Source organism: Dermochelys coriacea, chromosome 9 (genome assembly GCF_009764565.3).
Source record: "Dermochelys coriacea isolate rDerCor1 chromosome 9, rDerCor1.pri.v4, whole genome shotgun sequence".
Classification (NCBI taxonomy): Eukaryota; Metazoa; Chordata; order Testudines; family Dermochelyidae; genus Dermochelys; species Dermochelys coriacea.
This window is the reverse complement of record NC_050076.1, coordinates 91,035,869-91,053,928: the sequence shown is the minus strand read 5'-3', so window position 1 is coordinate 91,053,928 and position 18,060 is coordinate 91,035,869. Positions and strand designations below refer to the sequence as shown.

At 42.8% G+C, this 18,060-nt stretch overlaps 2 protein-coding genes and 1 long non-coding RNA gene across 6 annotated transcripts; 2 read left to right on the top strand and 1 right to left on the bottom strand.

Annotated features, from left to right (window-relative positions):
• Nucleotide 1: 1 nt before the first annotated feature.
• Nucleotides 2-6,200, top strand: AKAP14 (A-kinase anchoring protein 14). Of its 4 annotated transcripts, none has more exons than XM_043492095.1 (7): nt 2-241; nt 577-607; nt 684-804; nt 895-986; nt 2,652-2,831; nt 3,613-3,665; nt 4,538-6,200. In XM_043492095.1, exons 1-7 carry the CDS (start codon nt 159-161, stop codon nt 4,620-4,622), a joined length of 645 nt encoding a protein of 214 aa, XP_043348030.1. In that variant the 5' UTR covers nt 2-158; the 3' UTR covers nt 4,623-6,200. The 4 variants fall into 4 exon arrangements, with proteins under 4 accessions (XP_043348030.1, XP_043348031.1, XP_043348029.1 ...); XM_043492096.1 differs by having other exon boundaries at nt 2,649-2,831; nt 3,613-3,627; XM_043492094.1 differs by having other exon boundaries at nt 2,649-2,831.
• LOC119861127 (NFKB activating protein) lies at nt 5,294-13,064 on the bottom strand. The gene is made up of 9 exons (XM_038415708.2): nt 12,721-13,064; nt 11,452-11,532; nt 10,966-11,042; nt 10,611-10,736; nt 8,695-8,740; nt 8,105-8,220; nt 7,859-7,934; nt 6,916-7,065; nt 5,294-6,387 (listed from the first exon to the last, which is right to left on the bottom strand). Exons 1-9 carry the CDS (start codon nt 13,062-13,064, stop codon nt 6,213-6,215), a joined length of 1,191 nt encoding a protein of 396 aa, XP_038271636.1. The 3' UTR covers nt 5,294-6,212.
• Nucleotides 13,065-13,143: 79 nt separating this feature from the next.
• Nucleotides 13,144-16,565, top strand: LOC122455703. The gene is made up of 2 exons (XR_006274112.1): nt 13,144-13,436; nt 14,265-16,565. It is a non-coding gene; the product is annotated as an uncharacterized LOC122455703 (long non-coding RNA).
• The last annotated feature ends 1,495 nt before the right edge of the window (nt 16,566-18,060 follow it).

The following is an 18,060-nucleotide window of genomic DNA, read 5'->3' as shown; positions in this document are numbered from 1 at the left end:
TGCTGAATGGCTAAACTTTAAGCAATTATTTTTCTTGTTTTAAAACACAATGGAATGCCTGTACATCGACTCTGTTTTTCTATTGGCTGCCACCAGTGTTGCCTGGTGACGGCTGTGTGCAAACACTCTTTTAAGGAACTCAGAGAGCCAGCTGCTTAATGAGCCCTGGGAATTTGCAGGCTACAGGGGATAAAGCAGATTCCAGCACTAAGGAAAAAACCTGTAAGGTGCATTCAGACAGGTAGGCATGAGAGCAGTTCCACTGTTGCCCCCTGGAACCTGAAGAATCCAGTGCCACATTTGAGGCTCAGGCCTGATGCCCCAGGAATATCACCACTCTTTTGTCAGTGAGACCTGCCAGCTAAATCTTCCCTCTGCATATTATTGCAGCAAAGAGCTCAGTCCAATGCACTAAACCTATCTGGTTTATGACGGTAGGAGAGGCTGCTTTCTAATATTGGCAGGGAGATATTTTATGACCAGACTTTGTCGTGAGTATATACAGGAAATGAGGGGTCAGGGGCTATAAGAGAATTAACCAATGAAAGCAGCTGCTTTTTTGCTATCTCTTTCCAGATCAGCTGAAGGTCTGTTGGGGGTAGACAAGGTAAGAAAGCCCAGCTCTACCCAAGTTTCATGTATTGAACTTCTCTTAGTGAACTTGTCAATTTCTCTCTCTAAAGCTGATGATAATGGGTGTGGGAGATGAAGATGCTGTCATCAAGGAAAAAGCACACATTTTAATTGAGGATGTAATCAGGGATGCAAAAGAGCATCTTCGAGATTTGCAAGAAAAAGAGAGAGGTATTGAAATACAGAGCCTGCTCCACTGAAAGTCCTTTAGTGTGTCAGAGCCCCATCAAGCGGCTTAAGCAGCCTATTGTCTGTTTTCAGAAGCTGAGTACATCATCCAAAACATTCAATGGACCTCGTGCAAGGACTTTACAGTGGAGAGGGGACAGCAGCAAATTGAGGAATACATGTCAGTAAGTTACAGAGCCATTCTTTCATTCAGTATAGCTGTAAACGCACCGAGCCAACATGGCCTGCTCCCTCTGAAGTTGATGAGTGAAGTTATGATCTATTATTTATTGCTGGTCGTACTTACAGTCTACTTTCCAAACAATGGCCCAGCACCCTTTGTCCAGATGTGTTTGTAGAGCAGCCTACCTTTACAGTGCCCCGTAAGTGTGTGGGAGTGGGGGGTGGGGAGGGGGTTTGAACTTCTCCGCCTGACTCTCAATAAGGGCAGCCTAATAACTTGAGAGCTTTGAACACCCCCTGAGATGTCACTTGAGTCATGCAGAGAAGGTGCTTGGACATCTTCTGGAGCTTGGTTCTGTTCCCTGATTGCGCCGAATACTCCTTTTCTCTTCTGAAACCGTTCTCGCTGTCTTCCAAGCTTCACTTGGGTGTCCTGCCCCCAATTCGCTTCCTCAGCAGGCCTTTTAACTACTCAGTGGCACCCTTGTGTGGCTTTCCATTTGGTCGGAATGCCCTCTCTCTTCATGTGCTTGGGTGCGCTCCATTTCCTTATTGTTCCTATCTGCAAAACTCAGTGTCCTAATGGCATTTGGATAAGACTCGGGTATGCCCATGCAGTGAAATTGCCTTTGGGGCTTAAGCTCAGCTCCTCACAGACATTTATTTGTAATCAATGGGAGTTAGGCACCTAAGCCCTTCTGAGAACCTGGGTTTAGACTATCTAATAAGTTCTTTTTCACTGTCACCTTCACTAGACCTCTTTTCACAAATATTACATGAAAAATGCAAGAACCTGAATAGAGCTTAAAGTAAGCTGAGGGTCTAATGCCACATGAATACAGAAAATGACAAAGCAGAAGACAGCACTGTTTCCTCTGGTGTAGTGGACGGCTTGCCTCCAGTGGGGACCTGTTTAAAATCCCATCTCTAATGCTGATTTCATGTGGCCTGGGACAAGTTACTTAGAGCGAATATTTGTAAGTACCTGTAAATTTTAGGCATCCAAATTTTGAGACCCCTTGGGGGTCTGCAGTTCTCATTGCACCCATCTGGAGCTGAGGGAGCTCAGCAACTCTGTAAAACCAGGCTTTTGGTGTCTAACACGAGGCCCCCAAAACCTGAGACATCCAAAATTAGAGACACATTTTGAAAACTTGGCCCTAATGCTATGTGTCTTCATGTCCCCATCTGCAAAAAGGGAAAATATTCACTTGCCTCACATGATGTTCATGATTTTTAAGGTGCTTTGTATATGAAAAGTGCCACAAATTAGAAATGCACCAAGTCAACTATGGTATGCAATACTGAATGAAGAAACATCCTTCTGAATTCTACAGCCCATCAAGCTTTTGCCTGGAAGCATTAGGATGACAACCCAGCTAACTTTAACTTGCCTTCTGTTATTACAAACATTGCTCTGTGTACATTGAATCTTCTAGGAATCTTGTTAAACTATTTGCCTCAGTAATATGCTGCAGAAACAAGTTCTTGAGGTGACTGTGATTAGACAGTTTTTAAAAGTAGCATTTCCTTTTTACCATGTCTCCTCAATCTTGATTTGTGTGGCAGAGTTAAACAAGAGCAACTCAATTTTTTTTTTTCCCCCACTTCCTTAAGTCAGCTGTACTAGAGAGTGGAAGTCTTATAGTATGGTGTATGTTCAGCAGACGTGGGAGTTTCATGAGAGCTGGCTTCACTGGTCAGACTACCTCCAGGAACAAGAAATGAAGTACAGCAAGAGGTACCATTACCTGGTTCGCTGGAGCATCCCAACATGTAGGAAGCCCATCCCACGAACAACAGCATGCATCTATTTCATCATTGAGATCTCCAAAATTAAGCCACCTGTATGTATTCAAAACGTTACTCAACCATCTCATTTTCCCCTTTGAAATGTGAAAGTAAAAAAATTTCACTTTACTCACTCTGTGGAATGAGAAAGCAGTAAATTAAATTATTACAGTATGTAAGGTGTGGGGGTCAAAATTTGTTCGAGTAAGTTAAGTGACGTTCATAACTGCACAAGTGATTAGATCAATACTTGATCCCTGTCAAGATTCTGGTTTGAATCGGTCTCTCTGCAAAATGAGAAAACATCCTATAACGTGCTGTGACTAATATTCCAGGAAGGGGCCTGTGATATGAATGCTACAACCTAAGACACTCTCACTAAAATTGATAGTTCTTTGGCCTTCCCTCCCCTTTGCTGCTAAAATGTAACCTTAGAGTGCATGCTACTATGGTCCTTTCATTCATTTTACATTGTTTGCAAATGTGCTGTAATACTATGAAGAACTATCACAAAACTAAATGTCAAAATAAAAGAAGTTTGCACTGACCCATCTGACTTTCTTTGATGGTTTTTGCTTACTCACTAGTTGCAATTCTGTGGTTTGTCCAGTAGATCTCTCACTTCTGTAATGCATCTTGGTAAAGTCTAGCTGTCTGGCTCAAGGAAGATTTAGAATTGTGTGTAAGCAAATACCTTCTGCTCTTAGAATAAGATGATGGATGACATTGTTCTAGCCATGCAACTTTTAAAAGAGAGAATTGTAATGGATAAAAATGACTACTTTAACTGTACTCTAGTAAATGTCTGAACTGTACCCCCACTTTCATCTATTGCAGACCTTGCCAGTTGAGGTATTCTTCATTTTGGAATCAAATAGGTTCATTCACAGGTATATTTTTTTCTGTAGCTTTTTTTAAAGCAATGAACCAGTGTAGAAGGGCCCTAGCAACTGTGCATAAAACATGGTTAATTTCAGGTATGTCCAGCTATATTAGAAATGGGTACAGATAAGCCCCACCCCACCATAGCTGAGTGTGTCAGGGAATCAGTGCCAGCAGGCTGATGCTGTCTAGCCCTGCCCTGCTGTTGGCTGCTCTAACTTTACACCAGCTGAGGATATTATGTTTTGGCCATACCCTCCACCAGGGCTGAGTGGTTGTGACGTAAGTCAACTATGGTGACTACAAATTCTGGGGCCTCCCCACAGGGAATTTCCAGGCTGTTTCTGGCATTTATGGCACAATACGGGTGAAGCAGGGCTAAGAGTCTAATCCGTGATGTGTATGTGGAATGCTAATAACTCACAGCCTTATACAAACTGGGAGCCCAACCTAGCTCCACTAGCATTCAAACAAGATCTATGTAAATTTATCTTTTTATATCCCAATCAAGTTGTAGGACAGTGCTTCAGCAGAGGCAGGAAAGTGAGCTGGCTATAGCAGAGTTCTTTTAAAAAAAAAAAAATATATCAATTAATCAATCTTGTCTATGCGACTCAGGGAAACCACACTAAAATCCCACGAGCAAAAAAACACTCAGACCACACCGAGCTAGCATAGTTCTTTATCCCAGCATGTACATGTTCATTGGTGTCTATTTCCTGCGTACTGAATTAGGAATGGATTTACAGAGGCCTAAAATGCCTCAATTTTCCAGGGGATAGGCTTGCCCACTTCAAAGGGCCTCTTTCCAGCTGACTGAACTCTGATTTGCAGCTAACTGCTACCTTTATTCTTAAACTGTTTGTTCTGTTTTTTCTAGACCAGGACAGTGTCGGTTTAGAGAAAAGTGGCTCAAAGACATCATTGAAAGCAAGAGAATTCTCATGGACAGCATAACTTTCTAAATAAACATTTGCTTCAGATTAAATCCAGTTCAAAAGGGCACCTACAATCTGTTGGTGTTATATAGAAATAAACTAAGGGCACTGGAACAGGCTTTATTGTTTTGCCTTTCCTTCTCTTTTACTAGCTCTTCTGAATTAGATCCTACAAGAATGGTACCTGGCTACTACATCATGAACACAAGTTTTAAATTAGTGTGACATTAACATGGACAGCTTAAGGACCTGATCTTGCAACTGGCTCTGCACAGATGCATAGATAAGGCCAGCAGAAGAGAGTTCCAAGATCAAGATATACATAGTTTAAAATGATGAGAGGTAGGTTAAGCCTAATGCTCTGTTAAAACAAAGTTTGTAAATCCAACAGAAGTGGATAACAGGATTTCTGAAGTTTTTATGGAAATCTACCACAGGGTGTAAGTATTTCCACCCCTCAGAACTAGAAACCAGGGATTTTAAAAGTGCATTCAGATGCTTTTCTTTTTTTTTTTTTTTTTTTTTTTTAAGTATATAAGAATGAATAAGTTAAAGGATATACAGGATACTCATTTTGGAAATATGATGACCAAATGACAATGGGGGAATACTGGATAAGAATTGATCGGGAGCAGGCCTCTAACTGCAAATCTTAAGAGGTTAATACTACTGAAAAAAGAAAATTAAAATACAAGGAGTTAAAATAATAAGGGTTTAATCTAGAAGATTTCCAAAAGCAAAGAAATTCAGAACTGGAATCAAAATCCATCCTCTGTTACTACCTCTGTATTTTCTGGACTTCTAAACACTGGTTACTACTGCCCCCCACCTGAGAGATATATCTATGTACAGCAGCTAAGCAGAGAAGGAGAAAGCTTTTAGTTCTTTCATTCAGTGTCCTGGGCTTTTGGAGGTTCTAGGCCAGACCCTTAAAGTTACTACTTCTATAATATACACTGCTTGTGATCTTTTTTAAAATAGTGGAAGCCAAGATCTATTAAATTACAAATATATTTCTATTTACAAATGGAATCTGAACCACAAGCCATGAAGTGAGTTTTCTTCCTCAAAACAACTAAAAGGAAATCATAAATGTACAGTGTGTAAAGAACTTTTCACAAGTACATCATAAATGAACAATCATCAAATCTAAATGGATATTTAGGAATTCCTTATTTTTTGCTACAAATAGTTGTCTGTTCATGGTGGTGAAATCTAGTCTGATTTTGTCCATGCTGATTAACCAAAATAAATGGAAGATAGTTATGTTTCATTTCACCAGCAGCAGACCAGCTGATGATGGTATCCTGTTGTGTCCATATCCAGGTCTAATACAGTGCATTACCATCTTGTAGGATCATGAATCTCCCTGAGTGCTCCTCAGTCTCATTCAGGATTCTGTACTTCCCCTAATGGCAGTTGCCTACAGCTGGTGAATGAGTTGTCCAAGAAAGCCTATTAAGGGTGATTGTTTCTTGATACAAATGATCCAGTCCTGAGAAATGCATCTCATTGGGTGGAAGGCACTGCAGTACTTTACAGCTGTTTCCAAGTCACAAGAAGGGGATAGCTTCTGTTTACTACAATCCGTGCTGTACAATTGGGAAAAAGGGGGAGTTATTTGTCTTCTTTGCCCTTAGTCTTTCTGTAGACCATCTCCCGGAAGCTAGCCAGGATCTTGTTCTCTCGCTTCCGTCTCTCCTCCTGGTTGAAAGATGCCAGAGCTCTCTTCTCATCAGCACTGTAGATCTGGTTCTCTTTACGCAGACGCACAGCTTCCATTCGGCGATGCCTGAGGAGAACATTGCATTTGTCAGGAGGCAAAAAACCATTTATCCATACCCTCTTTGGGAGACTATTTCCCCACCCCACATTGCACAGCCTACACTGCCTGTCCTATTATCCAATATGCTATCTGGAACTCACCAACACTCCCGTCTCTATTATCTAAACATCAGGCTTCCAGTGATCTGAACTCAGACTATATTTACATTCTAGTGCAATTATAATACCTAGCTCTTATATCGTGATTTTTCATCTGTAGGCCTCGAAGAACTTTACAAAGGAGGTCTGAATCAGTTTCCCCATTTTACAGAGGGGAAGCTACTCCAGAGTATTTTTGACCTGGGGAAAACATACTTGTAACAAACTGACTGTAGATCAGCAGAGATGAACAAGTATGTTTGTAGTCACAGAGCGTTTAACCTTTTTGATTTTTGCATAATATACACACGTAGCAACTTTTCTTTGGTACTTTCAACTGGGTCTCCTATGCAGTCATAAATCTCACCCTAAGTATCATCATCAAAAAACCTCCTACCTGCTACCACTCATTACATAACCAGAGCTCTCAAATGATGCGATCTCTTCACTGGTCAGGCCAATTTCACCTCTTCGAGGGATGCGTTTTCCAGCCTTTACATACTCCGCCATAGCTGCACCTTCACCAGGCAGCAAAGCATGGCCATAGCTTTAAAAAAAAAAAAAAGTCATCAGTTTCACACTGAAGAGGTCACAAGAGTAATTAAATCATGAGCTATTGCAGAAAAGCCCTGATAAATCTAGCACTGGGAACTCTACTAAGTGATATGTATTTCATGCAACAAGAGCAGCAGCATAATTAACAGCTTGTTCAAACTCTTGGACATGACATACTGGAACACGCTCCCATGCTGGATTTCCAGACTCACTGGAGCAAGGAAGTTTGTAACAAAAGGTTCCATTTACTGTAGGACTGCCTTCCTCTGGGCTGACACGTTACTGAAGCATTACTGTCGCTCTGGGACAGCTGAAGCGGAAAGGTCACTAAGAGTAACTCACTTGACCTCTCGCTATTCATCACCCTATATAACCATTTCTCCAGTTAATGTCTCTGCTTCCTTTATTCTGGCAGTTTCCATCAATGAGAGAGATTGTAAGTCATTAGCTGAATCAAAAAAAAAAAAATTAATTAAAATGGAGAATTTGATTTAATGGTAAGATGGGATAAAGTCACCACATTGCAGAAAGTACTTGAAAAAATAATACTGTAACATGGCCACTCTATTGAAAACAATGTAACAAACTGTCTAACAAAAGTTACCAGGTACACATACCGAAAGTTCTAGCTGATTTCAGTAGGTTTTCAGTTTCAGAATAAAACACAAATTTAGTGCCTCTAACAAATGAAAGTCTGTGAGAAAACATCACCTTCATTCCTGGCTACAGGTACGTTTATTTTCCTTGATTTGATCTGTTTGTGTAAATCATATATGACTACTTACTTCAAAGGCCTATCATCTTGAGATGCATGCATTTTTGGAGCTTCTGGTCCAATTAAATTATCAGCGTCTGTATTTTCTGCAATACAAATAATCACAAATATTATTGCTTTACCTTCTGCTTTGCACAAATCTGTCACACACATGATTAAGTCAGGTCAGTAACACAGGACATCAACATATCAGCAACTGATATTACTGAACACAATACCTAGGAGTTTAACCAAGTGTTAAATAGAAAAAACCTACTTGATCTCTCAATCCAGAGATCATCCCCTTGAAGTGCTTCATCATCAGAATCTTCACTACTTGAATCACTGGATTTCTTCCTACTCCTCTTACTCTTCTTTTTCTTAGACTTCTTTCTGTAACAAAGTTAAAGATGAGATAGACAGACATTTATATGCCTAACAGGGAAAAGGAAATAGTGCTAGAGGCCAGGCTTACTTGATCAATTTTTCAAGCAGCGTCCCAGTGGAGGGTTCAATTGGTATCTATCTGTTCAGTAAGTCACAAAAAACATTTCATTCTACAGATCCAACAAGTACCATTGTTGGTCTTCCACACACCATTCTTTGGCAGATTCCTCTTTCAAGTTTGGACTGGGTCCTTCATTAGCCAAATTCAGTTGGTCTGAGGTAGAGTCATGAAGATTCTGAAGTGAGGCTATTACATGATACCATGAGCCCCTTAACTACAGAAGACACAGAAGTGTTGGCTCTTCCTTACTCATCAGCTAGGGAAATAGTATCATAATACTGCTGTTCCCTCATAGAGGACACATACAGATTGAAAAACAGCACTGTTTTAAATGCAATATTTTAAGAGACTGCTCTTACTTTCTATGTTTCTTTTTCTTCTTTATTTTCTTTTTATCTTCCTCATCTGAAAGATCAAACATACAATCACCAAAAAACCCACAGTAATAAAATGAAGAAAGTACCGAACTTTATTGGAAATATAACCCGCCCCCTATAACAGCAGTTAAAGTAAGGTGGAGAGAACTAAAAAGTTATGCAACATTGAGCTACTCACCTGGATTAAAAGTAGAAATGCCCCTGAATTCCTCAGTTCACCCTACACCAGAATGGCTTAGTGATTAGCTACTACTCATGGGGGAATTCTGCGCCACTGTGCATATGCAGAATTCATGTCCAGTGCAGAATTTTTTCCCCCATAGAAAATACATTCTGCTGAGAAGTTCTGCAGTTACGTCTTTCACCCACCATAGGCCGCTGTGGTGTCAGAACAGCCTGCTGTGTTCATCCCAGCACCCTGCCAGTGGCGCCAGTTTAGGATAGACAGAGTGGGGCACATCAAGCTGCTGGGGGTGTGTGTGTGTGTGTGTGTCAAAGACTGGGGTTCAAAAGGGCTAGTGTGTGCATGTGCAGGGAAATGACTGGGCACAGGCTCAGGAGCTACTGGGGTGACAGCACTGAGCCCAGGGGCTGAATGTGAGGAGTCTTGCAGGGACACATGGGGACTGGGCAAATGTGTCTGACTGAATGGGAGAGGCTTGGAGTGGGCCAGGATCTGCATGGGGGAGACTCCCCAACTCTCTAACAATCCCCACCCCCGAAAGCCTCACGCTCATGTTTCATACTTCTCCCATCCACACCCAACGCTCCAAGTTCACTCCCAGGCTCCTTCCCTCTCCCTGAGCTCCTCCGTTACCCGACTCCCCCAAGCCTGTGCACTGCTTCTGAGGGGTGTGGGAAATATGTTTCTGAATTGTAGTTTAAATGAATTACTTGAAGTTCGGTATTAATATGCCTAGTAAGGAATCTATTTGTCAAAAAAACATTTCCTGAATCTTTTTTTTTGTCTGTATTGTTACAGACATATTTGCTGACAAGTATTTTGAAATAAATTATCAAAATAACTGAAACTGGCGTGATTGTATTGTGTTATTTTGACAAATAAAATACGTAGAATTTGCAGAATTCTAAAATTTTGAGCACAGAATTCCCCCAGGAGTAACCGTGCATTAGAGGGGAGAGTCTCAATTCTGGGTCATTTACAATATCCAAACACAGTCAAAACAATATTATTCACTGTACTCATATACTATCACCACCTGAACTGAAATGCCTGATGGATTAAAGTCAGGATACCATTCCCTGATGGCCAAACCCCATGTACAGAAACAAGAGACACTGCAAACTCAACACAACAGTGAAAGAATTTAAAATAAAATAAAGGATTAGTGATTAATTTCTATCGGAAAAGCTATTGAAGTCCAGCAACAGAGGCTGTATGTTGCCTCTGGTCTAGAATTTTGTGATTTCACATCCTGCACAAAGTGGATTAGGACTGAGAGACTTCACAGAGGATGTGTTTTGAGGAGACATTTGCGTAGAGAGGGTGGTTATTTAGTGCACAGGAACAGAGGCTATTCTAAATACAAGAGTGGCATTGAGATGAGAATGGGAAAAGGGCACAAAGGGAAACCGTTCAACATTAGTCTTGAATAGAGCCAGAAAAAATTAGAGCTTAACACAGGTACAAGTAGAATTAAAAAAGCTTCACTACAATTTATATGGATATTGGGATAAGAGAAAAATTTATCTTCAGAATGTATTCTTTGTCAACAGATTCACAGATTTTTTTCCCCATAATGAGCAACTAATGTATGAAATCCCAGAATGTCACAAGGATGCCAACACAGCAGATGCAATATTCCACATGATTATAAAGAACACATACAATAGAAGGTTTCAGACCATATAGTTTAATATAAGCCTTGTTTTCTTACCACTGGTGTTTAGCTCAGACTCAGACTCGCTGTCACTCTCCCCAAAATGCTTTCTGTGTTTTCTTTTGGATCTCTTTCTTTTCTTTTCTTTCTTCTTCCTCTTCTTCTTCTTCTTTTTTTTCTCTTCTGTAAAGATTTGAAAAGAGAATGTTACCTGCAAGATGATTATAGTCTGGCACTCCATTAATATGTTTGGATCCTAGTATGTTAACATCCCCCTCTCATGGAACTCTATCATGCCGGCTTTGCTGAGTCCTACTGAAGTCAGTAGAGTTCTCTGTAAGTAAGGTGAATAGATTCTAACCCTAAATCTTCTGTTAGCGTGCAAACAACTTCTATGGCCAAAACGAAATACCTTCTGAACTAGAATCTGAAGAGCTACTCTTCTTAGATTTCGCCTCCTCATCTTCTGCTGGGGTATGCTCATCGGAACTGAACAGAAACAAAAATATCTTAATTATGAAATATGATTTGAAGTACAGATTATTTATCCAAAATCAAACACACGTATAATTATTTGAAGATTCAGACCTGTGTTAGTAATGAATGAAACCATTAAATAGCTAATATTTGAGTCACTCTCTGAACCACAAGACAACGTTATTTGATCTACAACTGCTGAAACCTCACGTAATTGATCCGTTGGGATTATATGAAAAATCGTACCCAGTTATGACTGTCTAGTGATTTAACTTTGGAGACGCGTAACATGAATTATGAAAAAAGCAGAACAAGAACATTTCTGTAAAGTAATAGTAACATTTAATAACAATACTATTTTAACATAAGACTCCAGACCAGAGTTCCTGAAGGAGAAAAACCCGCAAGAGAAATTACTTACTCTGGGTCAGGAACCTTTGGTGACAGTCCCCAGACTTCAGGTGCTCCCAGTTCACCAATCCTCTCTCTCTCATTTAGTCTCCTGTAAAGGTAGATACCTTCATTAAAACCTAATGTGCTACAAACAGATATTCGAAACCTGAGTAGTTTGTGTTTTAGCAGCATTTCTAGTCTCTGAAATTAGATTTAGTGAAAGGATATTTTCTTCACTTTAGTATTTAAAATTTGTTTATTCCCTCCAAAACCAAGACTTAGTTCAATATTAGTTTTCTCAGTCACCAAAGGGACAGTAACCAATGCAGGTCTGAGAAATTTTAAAGCAGACCTCTGCAAGCTTCAATTAACCCTCAGACTTGGTAGCCTAATAAAACAGGATTTTTGGCCACATATGTAATGTTCCAAATTAATTGCCTTTGGAAGTGGATGTAATCGTCACAGACAGACACATTATTTGTTATTATGAAAACTAAAAGGCAAAGGTAACTAAGTCTGTGGCAAATTATTGCACGAGACATCTCTCTGGCTGCCCTGATCTGTAAAATGGAAAATATAATCTGTAGAGACAACAAATTCCAGTATGTGATATTTTGCTTTTGAGCAGAACAATCCACTGCATGTTCACACTTGTCATCGCTGTAGGCTGTATTATTTGCAAGCTTGTCACCGCTGCATACTATCCATGATAGCTTAATGAGCTGGGCCCTATCATACCTGCAGGCCTATACCATTACATTAATACAAATGACTCAAATCTATTTCACTTCATGTCCTTTGGGGCTCCTAATTACCTCCCCCACATAGTTTCCTTAATGGATAAAATTAGGGCAAAACTGACAAAGTCCCCCCAAAACGAAGGTGGAACAAGCAATAAATCTAGTAGCTAAGTGGTGAGCAGCCATGGGTCATTTAAAACAAGACTGGAGAAGGCACTTAAAAATACACTGTAGGGAACACTCCTCCACTTGGAAAAAGGGAGGGTCTCTCATGTCTGTGGGACTAAGGATAGTGGACAGAGAGAGGAGGCTGCAGGGACCATATAGCCCGAACGTGGGTGGGATGGACCCTGGGTGCGCTGCCAGGGTAGGGGGCCTGGTTCTTGGCGTGGGGGCCAGGGAAGGGTGTCCGATGATCAGGGATGAGAGGACGGCGCTATTTCGGGGTGGCTGCGGCTGGTTCTTGACCCTGCCTCTCCTCACAACACCCTGGCTCGGGTCGGCGGGCGGGGGAGGGGGCGACACGTGGCCGGGGTTTAGGGCCGATAGGGGCTCGCCTCAAGCGCAGGATCTCCTCCTTCTCCTTCTCGTAGTAGTCCGGCCACTGCGTGCCGCCGCCGCCGTGGTGATGGTGCCCGTGGTGAGCGGAGGAGGAGCGCGGCCCGCCCGGCGTGCGCTCCCGGGAGCGGGACCAGCTGCGGCTCCGCCGGTGGCCCGAGTGCTTCACGCCGTTGCGCTCCCGGGACCGCGACCTCCTGCCCCGCTTCTCGGGAGACGCAGGTCGGTGGGGGCGGCTGGGCCTCGGGGGTGAGGGGCTCGCCGAGGAGCTGCTGCCGCCGCCGCCCTTCCGCCGGGGGCCTGGGGATCCTTGGGGGCTTCGAGACCGGGACACCGGGGCCATCACGGCCTCCCCGGGCCGGGACCAGGAGACGCCTCCCGGGTTGCTAGCCTAGCGCCAGCGGAGTACTTCCGGGTGGCGCCCTAGTGAAGCCACCCCGTGCACCGCCACTTCCGGTCGCTGCACTCTTCCCTCGTGACTAAGAAAGTACTTCCGGGTACCGCCATTGACATCCGCCCCCGGGGCAAGAACGCGTTACCACCAAACCCTTCCGGTACGCGTGCCAAGAGGAAATGAACATCCGAGGGCAACACGCTAGCTCGCCGCACTGCCACGAGGCTGCGTGGTTTGGTTCCTAGGCCAGGTTGCGCCGCGGGCGAGCGGCCAGACCTCTTTGCGGGATGCACGAGAAGGGGCAGGGCGCCGAAGGGCCAGGTAAGGAGGCGGACGCGGTCGCGGTGGCGGTCGCGCTGCGGGGAACGAGGGGAGGAGCGCAGCCGGGGCAGCGCCCCTCGGGCCCCATCTGGCAGCTGGGCCCCCCACGCGCGGGAGCCGAGGTGGAAGGGCACAGGAGCGACTCCCTGCCCCCCCCCCCACGCGGGTGCCGGGGAAACAGCCGCCCTGTGGCGAGGGGGCAGGACGGGAGCGCAACGCCCCCACCCGCCGCCTGCTGGGGATGGGATCCCCCCTCCCTCAGGTTCCGGGGAGGGGGGCGGGCCTGAGCCCCTGTGGAGGAGCAAGAGCCAGTGACCCTGCCCGCAGTGGTGAGTCTGATTCGCCCCCAGGGAACCGGCCTGGGGCCAGTATCTCCACGGGCACAGCTCGCAGCCCGGCCATCAGATGGTAGCAGCTTTTAGTCCCTACTTGAGGCAGCCAAGCAGCAGCGAGAGGCTCTGGATCCCATCCCAACCCCTCGTTCCCTCCGCTTCCTTTGCTGCCGTGAGGTATCACTGGGTCATGTAATCAGGGGCTCTTCAAAGGTGCCATTAAATGAGGAGGAGCCAGAATCCTGCCGGAGATGGAAGTGCACAAAGAGAACAGGAGTAACTGCAGCCAAAACCTGTGTCGTGCAGCTGGTTTGGCATTGTCATCGGCACCCTGTCCTGTGCAAGCTCTGAGATGCACAGTGATAACCTGGCAAGCTGCTCACAGTGCTTCAGTCAAAGAGATGAATAGTGGGTTTGAGTGAAACAAAAGTACTGTCATAAAAAGACTTTGCCTCACTGATCCATGCTCTATTGTGCCTACTCTTGATAATTACAGTGCCCTCTACATGGGAATAAGTATGCACGTTCTGGAAAAGCCTCATAATACAGCAGCCCATACTATTGGCCGCATCAACAGGAAGAAGTGCATTGCTGCAATCTCGTGCCTTCAGCAACTACACAGACTAATCTTTGAATGCCAGATAGACACTTCAAAGTCACAGTCCTAATCTCCAAAGTTCTCTCTTCAAATGGGATGTGTCTCATCTGCCTGAATTAACATCCATGACTTCTATGCCAGTTGCACTTCTCAGGAATGATGGAGCTGTCCACAAGGACAATATTTAGAATGAGTAGAAACAGCACTTTTTCAGTGGACAGCTCATGGTTATGGAACTCCCTTCCCCAAGAAATTAGAATGACTGAATCTTCCTGCTTTCATGTGTAAGTGCAAGATCCAACATTTTCCCCTTAGTTTTCCCGCAACAGTTAACCACCCCCCCACACACCAAACAACCCTCTCTCCCAGCCAAAGAGCTGGTGCCACAAAACCCCTCTCTGTAAGTGGATATAGGGGAGAGAGAGAATCTGCAATTTGCTATCTGTTTCCATTTGCTTGCAATGAACTAAGATGCATTGTGGTTATTGTGGTAAAAATATGTGGATAGAAGATTATTAAAAGTAGGTGGCTTTAAATAACAAAGGTAATTTTTTAAAATTGCTCATGTTTGAAAACTTGACTTCAGGGGCTGGATGACTGAGGGCATATATAAGTGCTATGGAGTCTTTCACATATAGGTCAACACTATGAGTCAAACCCTAGTTGGTAGAAATTAAAAACTATTTCCATCTGATGGTTGTTATGGTGGCTTTGATCCAGGTCTCAAGGGATGGGTGTCTACAAAAACAGTATCTCAGTTTACATTAATAATATTGTTGGCATTTACAGCAGAAAGGCTTTACTCTTGTTGGTGAATAGTTACTTACTGTAGTAGTGCCATTAGCTTCAGTGTGATTATCACATGAGTGACTGCTCACCAATGTGAATAAGGTCTCCACAATCTGGGACCAAGTTTTTAGTGGGTTGTGGAAACTGATTTTCACTGGCACTCTAAAACTGGTCTCTCCAGCAAAGGGTTGAGAGCAGGGACATGGGCATTGCTGTTGTCAGTGTTGTAAATATTCTTTGGATAAATAGAGGGCTTCAGTCTGTCAATGTAGAACATTTCATCAGCACTGAAGGAATAAACAAACATGAAAAACAAAGAAAAAAAACATTATGTTTTCATTAGTCCTTAGAACACGAGACTTAGTGTTTGGATGGAAAACATGTTCTTTTTAACTTTTTTTTAAAAATCCTTAAACAACAGGTGCACCTTAGAATCATAATAAGCAACACAGCGATAATCCAGAGAGTTATGAAAGTTATGTAAATTCTAATACTGAGAGTGGGAGGAGAGAGGTAAATTGAGTACAGGTCAGCGAGCCTGAGTTCTAATCCCAGCTCTGACACAATCTGTCTGTGGAACTAGACTAACTTGAGGCCAGAATTTCAAATCAGCTGAGCACCTCCAGCTCCCACTGAAGTCACTCAGCTTTCAGTTGCACTGAAGGCAGCTGGGGTTGCTCATCACCTCTAAAACTAAGACCATGAATCTCTCTTTTAGTTTTTCTGTTGATAAAATGATGATTAAAATACTCATCTACCTCTCAGGAGTCTTCTGTGCATTAATTAGTTAATAGTTGTAAAACAGCATGTGGGCCTGTTAACGGAAAGTCTTCCACAGACTTTCATGGGAATTGAATCAGGCTTTATAACCATATTAAAAGCCGACCAACACATAAAATACTGCAATACAAAACAAAAAATAGACATGGAAATTAGTGTTTTACAGTCCTTCTGGCATCAGCAGTGTTTCCAGCATCAAAATATTGCCCTTTGTATAGAATATAATTCCTTTCCCTAGAGGTAGTCCAGGCTAAAATGACTCTATTTTAATCGTTACTGAAAATTCAACCTAGATATTCAATGTAGGTATTTCTGGCTCCTGATATGTTCATGAAAGGTTGGTTCTGTTATTTAGTGCCTGTTAATCAAATTTTATTTATTCTTTTAAAATAAATTAAGTATAAATCTTTATTATGACTGAAGATTTTCCTCCCTGTTTCCCAGAATTAAGTCTTTAAAAAAGCTCTCTGTCCCTAAATATTTCTGCCTTGAACAGGTTTTTTTGAAAAAGAAAACTACTCTTAAGATGGTTTAATTTCAAATTTCCCATGTATTGCTGAATTGTAACTATTATTTCTTTGTCCTGCAACAACTTATAAATTGGTTCCTTGAATTTGTACTTTACAGTCACACTTTCAACCTCTCTTCCCAGCTGGATCATTTATTTACATATAAATTAGCTGTTTTGGTATATTTAACATTTTCCTTTTCAATTCCAACAATACCATCTGACTCCCAGGACCGTACTTTAGACCCAAGACTGTTCTTCCCCATTAAATACCCTAACAAAATTGTGCACAGGATCTAATACCTATGGTTCATCTAATGCACTATAGTACTACTTTCTTTTATACGGTTTTTCATATATGAACTACATCCCGAAATGCTTTTTAAATTTAAATAAAAAATAATGGTGGAAAAGCAAGATTAAGAGACGTAGGCAAGAAAAAAAGAGCGAGACCTTTCTAATTTGGAACTCTGCAAACAGATGGTGAATGGGTGAGGTGGATAGATATATTAAAGCTTTTCCAGATGGCAAGAGCTTCAGAGGCTCTGTCCCAACCGTGGCAAGATTATAAATAGGGTCCTACCAAATTCACAGTCATGAAAAATGCGTCATGGACCACGAAATCTGGTCTCTTCCATGAAATCCGGTCTTTTGTGTACTTTTGCCCTATATTATACAGATTTCACAGAGGAGACCAGCGTTTCTCAAACTGGGGGTCCTGGCCCAAAAGGGAGAGTCACAAGGTTATTGTTGTCTTGCCACCCTTAATTCTGCACTGCCTTCAGAACTGGGTGGCCAGAGAACAGCAACTGCTGGCCAGGTGCCCAGCTCTGAAGGCAGCCCCTTGCCAGCAGAAGCACAGAAGTAAGGGTGGCAGTACCATACCATGCTACCCTTATTTCTGTGCTGCTGCCCTCCAAGCTGGGTGGTCAGAGACTGGCAGTTGCCGGCCGAGGGCCCAGCTCTGAAGGCAGCAGCACAGAAGTAAGGGTAGCAATACCATACTTACTTCCTCACTACTGCTGGTGGTGGTACTGTTTTCAGAGCTGGTCTCCCAGTCAGCAGCCAACACTCTCCAGTTGCCCAGCTCTGAAGACAGCGCCGCTGCCAGCAGCAGCACAGAAGTAAGGGGGGGGCGGCAATACTGCAACCTCCCTACAATAACCTTGCGACTCCCCACAAACTCCCTTTTAGGTCAGGACCCCTAGAGTTAGGACATTGAAATTTCAGATTTAAATATCTGAAATAATAAAAATGTTTTTAAAATCCTGTGACCGTGAAATTGACCAAAATGGACCATGAATTTGATAGGGTCCTAATTATAAAGAGGATCAGAGTGGCAGCTCTGTGATGCAGACTTCACTATGTGAAATCAGAAGATATCACAATAAACCTTCTACACAACTTGAAAAAAGGAGAAAATGATGCTGGCTTGGAAGAAAAACTGATTTCAGAGCTAGACAATAGATTTAGATCTCCATTTGTTTTAGAATGGCCAGCGATTTTGGATGCCTAACAAAACATCTGGAACCTGATTTTCAGGAGCTCTGGATGCTCAGCATTTTTTGAAATTGAGGCCCAAGGGGGCAAGCTCCTCAAAGGTATTTAGTTGCTTAA

Bases quoted from the DNA above. Each gene is read 5' to 3' on its own strand.
- AKAP14 (XM_043492094.1), top strand. From the start codon at position 159: ATGAGCCCTGGGAATTTGCAGGCTACAGGGGATAAAGCAGATTCCAGC. The intron at 805-894 runs GTATTGAAATAC...GTCTGTTTTCAG, and splicing joins TTTGCAAGAAAAAGAGAGAG to AAGCTGAGTACATCATCCAA. The intron at 3,666-4,537 runs GTATATTTTTTT...TGTTTTTTCTAG, and splicing joins TCAAATAGGTTCATTCACAG to ACCAGGACAGTGTCGGTTTA.
- LOC119861127 (XM_038415708.2), bottom strand. From the start codon at position 13,064: ATGGCCCCGGTGTCCCGGTCTCGAAGCCCCCAAGGATCCCCAGGCCCC. The intron at 10,737-10,965 runs GTATTTCGTTTT...AAATCTTTACAG, and splicing joins TTCAGATTCTAGTTCAGAAG to AAGAGAAAAAAAAGAAGAAG. The intron at 8,741-10,610 runs GTAAGAAAACAA...TTGATCTTTCAG, and splicing joins GTCTGAGCTAAACACCAGTG to ATGAGGAAGATAAAAAGAAA.